We start from the raw sequence: 9,440 nt of genomic DNA, 5'->3' as shown, positions 1-9,440 counted from the left end.
GCGTTCAAGTTCGACCCAACCGACGACGACATCGTCGCCCACTACCTCCTCCCGCGCGCGCTCGGCATCCCCAACCCGCCCTTCGCCCACGCCGTCCTCGACGACAACCCGGTCAGCCTCCCGCCGCCGGACCTCCTAACGCGGCACGGTCACGCCGACAGCCACCACGCCTTCTTCCTCGACGTGACCAAGAACGGGGGGCGCCGGGAGCGCGTCATCAAGGGCGGCGACGGCGGCATATGGCGCGGCCAGCAGGGCCAGTGCCATACCCTCACCCTGCTGAGCCCCGGCGGCCACGAGATGGACATCAAGTACAAGCGCTACGACCTTACCTACAAGAGATTCGACGACGACGACGAGCGGGAGGAGGAGGAGGTCAAGGGGAAGAAGAGGAAGCGGAAGAACGGCAATGGCAGCGCCCCGTCCGGCTGGGTCATGCACGAGTACACCATCGTCTCGCCGCCGCTCCAGAACACCGTGCTCAGCCGCATACACCTCACCAAAGGCAAGATCAAGGAGAACCAGCTGCAAGCCGCCGACATCGACCAGCACCACCAGGTCTTCCCGGCTCCACTGCAGCTCGTAGGGCCAAGCTACTACCAGGACGATTTCGCACACCAGGAGCAGCCACATCCAAACTACTACGAGGATTTCCCTTACCAAGAGCAGGCAGTGCCGAGCCATCTCGACATGATTTGCGGCGGCAACCACGGAAGCCAAGCCGATGATGCATCCTTCTACGGCGAGGAGTTCCCATACCAGGAGCAGGGGGCAGGACCGAGCTACCAGAACTTCCCAATCCCTGACCAGCCAGGTCCAAGCTACTACCATCATCATGCCGACGGCGGCACTGGGTTCAGCGACGGCAGCAACGCCGATGATGCTTCCTTCTACGGCGAGGAGAACCCATACCAGCAGCATGCAGGACCCATCTACCAGGGCTTCCCAGCGCCCGAGCAGCCTGTTCCAAGCTACTACCTGATGGGCGGCGGCGGCGGCGGCGAGGGGTTCAGTGACGGCATCCAAGCCGATGATGCTTCCTTCTACGCCGACAATGGTGGTGTCACGGGGGACGGCTTTGTCAATCTGCTCTGCGCCGGGGACGGCTTGGCCGGCAACAGCAACTTCTGCGACGATGGCTTCCACTTCACTAGCGGCGGCGACATGGAGTTTAAACCCAGTGGCCATTGCGCAACGCAAGACACCTATCCGTCAAAGACAGATTCTTAAACTTTGACGAATGTATTATGTTGTTGTCATGTATGGTCATTCGATGAATTTTACTGGGTCCCGGGCAAACTCCGATTGTTTTCCAAGCTCTTAATAATAGAGATTATAAAGTATATTTTGACAATAATCAGTTGGCCAAAGTTCGAGCACACACACAAAAGATGAGGAGAACAAACAGTTTTCAAGAGAATTGAACACATTTATCTTTACACTATTGTTTTCTGAAGCTACAAGTAATGGACATGTCTATTAATTAATTCTTGGCCACTGTTTTTGTAAGGATTCTTTCCGCTGCTTCAGTACCACAATGAAGCCACCGGGTAGAAGCGAAAGATGAAGACCACGTCCGCTTGTTGTTAAGCGTTGTAATACAAAAAAAAAAAAACATGCTTGCAAAATGTGAAGCTAGTTTCACGTATTGGACCATGTTAAGCGTTGTAACGCAAACATGCTTGCATATAATTTTGAGACGTCAATGTCCAGCATTGCCCTTCCCTGACAAAATTCATGTGCCTAGCGGGCGCCTTCTTTTTGGTACCCACTCACCCAATGACATGAATAGTTCAGTTCAAATAAAAACGATATGAATTGATCAAACAAAAAAAGGAAATAGATAAGATCACCTGTCAAACATACACAAAGTTCCAGATTTGGTGCTACGATTACTATATATGAAACCCTTCACTTATTTCATAGTCATCTAGCGCTGCCACTACTACATCACGTCTCAGTCCGTAGTACCAAGTATCAACCAATCGGGTACCACTTGACGTTCACTTGAACTTGATCATCATCGACTTCTCTTTCTTGGCTCATAATTTCACGTGTGAATTCTAGACTGAATTTTAAATTCTTGTCCTGCTCTTCTTGACCATCACATGTGATTACTGTTAGGTCCACTTCTACGTGGAGTTCGAGCCGCCAACGGCAAGGCACGGCAACCATAGACGGACTCAACGGAAGAATGGATGTGGAGCCAGAGGGAAAGGACAAGCTCATCCCTCGTTCACAGCTGAAGAGGTGAACGCTTTAATTTGTTCCTGTAGTCGGTGGCGCTTGCCTTGATCTTACCATAAACGGCACGGCTTCTAGAACCAAGGAGGCCTTTCAGCTTTAACTTGACCTCAACTTTGGCCTCAATGGCGTCGGGAATCACCAAGTATGTGATCTCCAACTTGCGGCCAGGGCCAGCGCAGATGGTTTGTGTGTATTCCTCAATTTCATCGTCTTCGTAAGCATCCCACGCGTCTGTGATGGGAGGATCAGACTGGTTGTTGTCGGTATAGACTTGCAAGCCGAAGTAACCATACGCCATGAGAATGTCACGGGGTCCAATGGGCACCAAATCGACCATTCCTTCCTCCACATGCAATGTATCAGTATGTATGAGGCATATATAGTAGATATAACATAAGGTAGCTAGTATACAGCTATAGTTTAAAATAATCGGCTCTCTTATTTAACCGCGATATTTTTTGAGACTATGAAAGGCTATAGTCAGGTTATAGCGGGCTATTCCAGTAGCGGGTTTTTTAAAAATTTGGAATATTCTAGTCTTACCTTACTAAAAAAAGAAAATTATGATTCAAATATGGTTCGTGATACAACTTATTGGACTATTCAAAGCAAACAAGTATTTAATTATTCAACTCACAAGTTTTATCTAATCATATTGAACGCAAATTTCAGAAAACAATAAAAAAAGAGAAAAAAAGAAATTCAAAATACATGAGGTTTAGCGGCAAAATTTGAGGCTAATTAGGGGCTAAATATTGCTATAGCTGGCTATTGGCGGTTGTTTTCTCATTTAGCCTATAAATGGCATATCCGCATGGGCAGGTCTCCTAGAATGCTATATCTAGGCAATTTAAAACTTTGCATATACCTCTTGTACTTCCCCCTGGCGCTGCACATAGATGCACCGAGTGTTCTGCCAGTCGTAGCCGATGATTTTGGAGATAGGGAAGTTTGCACAAATGGCCAGCAACTGCACCGCACGTTCGCCAAATGGTTCACAAAGTGGTTCACTATCATCGTTGTTGGTATCCTCCGTGGCCACTGCATTGTCATCCAGGCCACTATGATGATTTTCAAGGCCACTGCCTGACAAAAGTAGAGCATGTTCTTTGGACATCATCGTCTCGATCCTGCATAGTAATAGAAAAATAAGTGAGGAACAAATCGGTTTGATAGCAGCAATTAACGAGATGAGCCGAAGGACATGCGCGCCCATGGTGGTTGGGTATCGATCTGAGACGGCGATGGGCCTAATCCGATCGACCTGGCGGTGCGAGGAGACGGGGAATCCGAGACGTACGGTGAAGGGCCTAATATAATCTGACCTGGCGGTGGCGGCAGTCGGCGGCGGGCGCGGAGACTGAGGGTCGGCGCTGTTGGGGCGGAGATGATCGGCCGGACCGCCGCCGTCGAGTGGGTTAGAGGGAGAGGTCTGGTCGGGCTAGGGTTTCGTGCTATTTGGGGAGGCGAACGGCCGGGGTCGAGTTAGGCTTTCCGTTTAATAATACGATCGATCGACGTGTGTTCGCGACGTACGTACGTGTTCTTCCATCGTATCTGTGCGCGCGCGCGAGTTAGGCTTTCCGTCAATCAACCAAGGAAAAATATCCAAACGACCTGACCTTCCACATTTGCTAAGTGGTTATATTTTATACAAAACTGGGTCCGTTTGATAAGATTTTTTTCTCTTGTGGTCTAGATGAAAACCCTAGTTTGGTTTTGGATAATTGATGAAACCTAAATGTACTTGTTAGCGTGTATATACTGGATAATCTGTAGGGCTATATTGTAATTGTACCGGCCTTTGGCCTACTATAAATATAACATGGAACCTCACGGTTTACATGTGTGGCTTTCCTCCAAACCCTTCTACATGGTACCCCTCGATCCAAAAACCCTAGTCGCCGCCTCTAAACCATAGCCCTCGGTCTGCCGTAGCCACCGCCACCCCTAGGTCAGGCCGCCGCCACCGCACCCTCCTGCAAAAATCCAAAAATCTAATTAGGAGGCCGGTGGCGACATAATAGAGCCTCGAAGCATTGCCCGCAAGGGAGAAGCACCGTGCTCCCGTCGTCCCGCAACATCGCACCCGAGCAAGTGCAACGGACCAACAAGGAGCAACCAAATGGATTGCAAGAGCCAAACCCTAGAGCTCAGCAACACCACCACCGCTCGACGCCTACGACCAGGAAGAGCACCAACCCACAGCCCCGACTAGCCCAAGGCGGCACCTTTAGGAAGGTGCCAACGCATAGAGTGTCGCTACCACCCAATCCAAAGGGTTTGGGATTTCTTGCGGGTATCAAGAGGGGAAGGGAGTAGGGTAATATACGTCAAAGGTGCTCCAGGAAGAACACGCCAACCGCAGGAGTTGCCACCGTCGCAGCTCGCCAGCCAGGGATTCCTCCCGGAAGCAGCACCTCCTCCAGCACGTAGCCCAACACTAGATCCGCCGACCAAAGACACCACAAAAGTTCGGCAGCGAAGGAAGGGGCACGCCAGATGAAGGGGAAGCCGCCATCCTTCCGATCTGGTCCACACCGATGCCGCGGCCCCCGCACCACGGCCAACACCCTCTGCCTCGCCGTTGTCCGCACATCCGAGGAGGAGGACCCTCATCACGCGTACCACTTGCCGCAAAGCCCACTCCGCCACACCGCTATAGGCCACTGCCTCGGTTCCGGAGCCCCCACCGGGGGAGCCATCGGACAAGACCACCTGCGAAGGGGAAGCTCGTCGCGCCGCCGCCTCGGACTTGGCAACCTGCGCAGAGATCCTCCACCCAGCAACCGCGGGAGGAGTCGAGAGGTCAAGTCCCCGCTGCCCCTTCACTGGGAGGGGGTGGAGGGGGAGGTGGGCGATGGTGGCGCGGGTTAGGGTTTTGCCTCCCCGTTCGCCTGGAGAAGGCGACGCGGTAACAGGCCTTTTGTTCCGGGTGGTAAGGGCCTTTTGTCGCGGGCGGCTAGCCGCGACAACGGAGGCGCGACAAAAGGGTCCACCTTTTGTCGCGGGTCGCTTACGACCCGCGACATCAGGTCCACCACGTGGCAGCCGCGGGGCGCGCACGGCACAGGCCCTTTTGTCGCGGGCGGTATTACCACCCGCGACAAAAGGCCCTCTACGTGGCGCGCGCACAACGCTGCTGCTTTAGGGTTTGAGGGGTGCAACACCCCTCCCCCCCCGCCACCGACCGCCTGTTATTTCATTTTTTTCGTTCGAAAATAAAAGTTGCATATATTTGTACGCTACTAGAAGTTGTACACGTTCATTCAATATATATATATATATAGATCGATCAAACAAATATTGGAAGCAAAAGTCGATTCCCCTTACACATATTCGTAGATTCCCTACATATATACATGGAGGTCACGATCGACAAGCGGTACTAACGACCGTCTATTTGGAGGTAGAGCATCTATTTGGACTAAACAAGCCTTTGTTGTTTATTACTTCTCTAACCAAAAGTCCCGCCAGCTTCCTCCGCGATTCCTAGTGCGTGTTCCTTTGGTTGGAGTCTGTCCCGCATGAAGTCGACCTATATACGAAAATGAGATGAGTATGACTATATCAGTCTTGATAACGAAATATTGATGATAATAAATAAAGTTGTGAATGTTATTGCTTACGTCGAATTTATTTTTGTTCTGTTTCTCAGTGGTTAACATGCGAATGGACTCGCAAACGTAGTATCCACATAGATTCGTCCCTTGTGGCTGCTGGGGGCACGGTACAGGAGTAAATGTTAGCTTCTTTGCAAAGGTAATCTCCTTATGATGATTCTTCAAAGCTTGTCAAGCCCTGCCAGGCAAAAGAATGATTGAATGAGTGGATAATTAATTGATATCTCACGAAAGATAAAGCGCGGCGATGAAGGAAATTACACTTGGAGCAACTTCTGCAAGTCCTGGAACCCGTCCACGCCTCTACTCAGTGGGTCTTTTACTTCAACTATTCCCTTATCGAGGTTGAATGTCTAGTAGAATCCAGTGGAAGCTGCACATGTTATGCATATACGTCGGGAATTACACTTAACATCGAGTAAGAAAAATTGACTCGTGCATAAAAGATCATTAAGACTCTCACTCGTAGTTGTAAGGAAACAATATTGAATCACAGAAATATTGCTCCCTCAAAAACCTTAGTAGATTTCCCCCGTTTCTTCGCGTTTATGCTTCACCGTTTCAACATGTATTTTATCCGGGTCAATAAACCCAACATTGATAATATTATTACTTTTGCATTCACCGATCTTCGAGTCTGCATAAGAGAACACATAAGATATAATGAGTATATATATGCAATGAAAACGAACATGAACTGAATGAAAATGAACTTATATGTAGTTAACAACTTACAAGCAATAGCAACTCATGAGAGATTTGTCGAGGGCATCTAGATTGAATAACCGCCGCAGTTCATTCATCTCAATATGGATCTCCTCCTTTCGGTAGTAATATTCCCATGGTATACTCGCCACGATGTACATTATGTTCTCCTTGCATGCATCAAGGTACCACCGATGCAAATTCCGCATATGTGTTGGCAGTTTATGCAGCTGCTCTCTGCTGACCAAGTCGGCCCCGTAGACAAATTTAGGAGCTATATCAGCAATGGGTAGTGCAGCATCTGCTGCAAGTAGCAATTCCTCCACGGTAACTGAACATGAAGCCGCTAGCCTTGCAGCTTCTTCCATATCGATACCACCATGTTCCTGGTACACCTTGGGAACATTAAGCACTTTGAGTGCTGGGATCGATTGTTTGGGCTGAGCACCGAGGAGGGGAACTTCCTTTCTCTTTTGCCTTTTGTCGTTTGCTTGGCCTTGAGGGGTGCACTTGTTGAAGTTGACTTATTCTCAGCTGCACTTCTAGCCGATGATTTGCTCGTGCCAGCAATGTCCTTCTCCTTAGCCTTTTCATCCTTCTTTTGGTCAATTACCTTCGCAAGAGTGCGTGTATAGTCATCCTTCTTCTCGTGTAACTCATACCGCGATGGTGTGTTCAGAAAACTAGTAGCATATTCTATTTGCTTCTCTGTGTATGGCTCTGGCGCAGGAGGTTTTGGCTTATGAAAAAAATCATAATTGTATTTCTTAACAATGGCATCATTTTCCTCCGGGGTACGATCGTAAGGACGGGGGGAGGAACCTTTGTTACTTTTGGGAGGGGCGACATCTTGCGGACAGGACTCTTGAAACGCTTCCGGCTGGGTGCATTCCGAGTCTTAGTGGGCGGAGGCGGCGGCGCTGGAGATGGAGATGGACTACCGATGTCGTGGTCGACGTCGTACCCACGGGGTGATGGTGGCGACATGTGATCAGTAGGAGGAGGTGATGGTGGCCTGCGATCACCTGGAGGAGGTGATGGTGACCTGCTCGGGACGACCGGGTACTAGGTGCTACCCAGCCCGGCAGCTCGATGTTCTTCTTTTCCCAGAGAATGATTTCTCCCAGCACCTCTCTGAGTGTAAGCCCCCCATCACCTCCAGGGATATCGAGCTCCAATGTCTCCCACGACGGGACAACTGAATCCACCCCGACACGAGCATAGCCAGCTGGAATCGGATTGCCATGCCATGTTGCCGGCTCACCTTCAGGTCCAAATGCCGGTAAGACATAGCCGACCGCCACTGATACGTCTCCAACGTATCGATAATTTCTTGTGTTCCATGCCACATTATTGATGATATCTACATGTTTTATGCACACTTTATGTCATATTCGTGCATTTTCTGGAACTAACCTATTAACAAGATGCCGAAGTGCCGGTTCTCGTTTTCTCGCTGTTTTTGGTTTCGTAAATCCTAGTAACGAAATATTCTCGGAATCGGACGAAATCAACGCCAAAGATCTTAGAATCCCCGGAAGCATCCAGAACACACCAGAGAGGGCCAGAGGGGGGCCACAGGCCCACCAAACTATAGGCTGGCGCGGCCAGAGGGGGGGCCGCGCCGCCCTATGGTGTGGGCCCCCCAGAAGCCCTCCTGCGCCGCCTCTTCGCCTATATAAAGCCTCCGTCGCGAAAACCCTATGACGGAGAGCCACGATACGGAAAACCTTCCAGAGCCGCCGCCATCGCGAAGCCAAGATCTGGGGGACAGGAGTCTCTGTTCCGGCACCCTGCCGGAGCGGGGAAGTGCCCCCGGAAGGCTTCTCCATCGACACCGCTGCCATCTCCACCGCCATCTTCATCACCGCTGCTGCTCCCATGAGGAGGGAGTAGTTCTCCATCGAGGCTCGGGGCTGTACCGGTAGCTATGTGGTTAATCTCTCTCCATGTACTTCAATACAATGATCTCATGAGCTGCTTTACATGATTGAGATTCATATGAGTTTTGTATCACAATTCATCTATGTGCTACTCTAGTGATGTTATTAAAGTAGTTCTATTCCTCCTGCACGTGTGTAAAGGTGACTAGTGTGTGCACCGTGTGGTTCTTGTCGTAGGCTATGATCATGATCTCTTGTAGATTGTGAAGTTAACTATTACTATGATGGTATTGATGTGATCTATTTGGTTATGTTGATCTATCTTACACTAAAGGTTACTAAAATATGAGCATTATTGTGGAGCTTGTTAACTCCGGCATTGAGGGTTCGTGTAATCCTACGCAATGTGTTCATCATCCAACAAAAGTGTAGAGTATGCATTTATCTATTCTGTTATGTGATCAATGTTGAGAGTGTCCACTAGTGAAATTGTAATCCCTAGGCCTTGTTCCTAAGTACTGCTGAGTTACTACTGCTTGTTTACTGTTTCTATCGTGTTACTACTCGCTGCAATACTACCACCATCAACTACACGCCGAGCAAGCTATTTTCCGGCACCGTTGCTACCGCTCATATATATTCATACCACCTGTATTTCACTATCTCTTCGCCGAACTAGTGCACCTATTTGGTGTGTTGGGGACACAAGAGACTTCTTGCTTTGTGGTTGCGGGGTTGCATGAGAGGGATATCTTTGACCTCTTCCTCCCCGAGTTCGATAAACCTTGGGTGATCCACTTAAGGGAAAACTTGCTGCTGTTCTACAAACCTCTCGCTCTTGGAGGCCCAACACTGTCTACAGGAAAGGAGGGGGAACGTAGACATCAAGCACTTTTCTCGGCGCCGTTGCCGGGGAGGAAAGGTAAAAGGCTCTCACACACCGGTCTCAGGTAAAGTATTTTTCCGGCGCCGTTGTGTTTGT

At 49.7% G+C, this 9,440-nt stretch overlaps 1 protein-coding gene across 1 annotated transcript; it reads right to left on the bottom strand.

Moving 5' to 3' along the window:
• Positions 1-1,818: 1,818 nt before the first annotated feature.
• LOC124694249 lies at positions 1,819-4,866 on the bottom strand. The gene is made up of 3 exons (XM_047227259.1): positions 4,580-4,866; positions 3,116-3,377; positions 1,819-2,590 (listed from the first exon to the last, which is right to left on the bottom strand). Exons 1-3 carry the CDS (start codon positions 4,864-4,866, stop codon positions 2,237-2,239), a joined length of 903 nt encoding a protein of 300 aa, XP_047083215.1. The 3' UTR covers positions 1,819-2,236.
• Positions 4,867-9,440: the final 4,574 nt, after the last annotated feature.

The sequence above is a fragment of the Lolium rigidum genome, chromosome 3 (genome assembly GCF_022539505.1).
Source record: "Lolium rigidum isolate FL_2022 chromosome 3, APGP_CSIRO_Lrig_0.1, whole genome shotgun sequence".
Taxonomy (NCBI): Eukaryota; Viridiplantae; Streptophyta; class Magnoliopsida; order Poales; family Poaceae; genus Lolium; species Lolium rigidum.
This window is presented reverse-complemented; position numbering and strand designations above follow the sequence as displayed.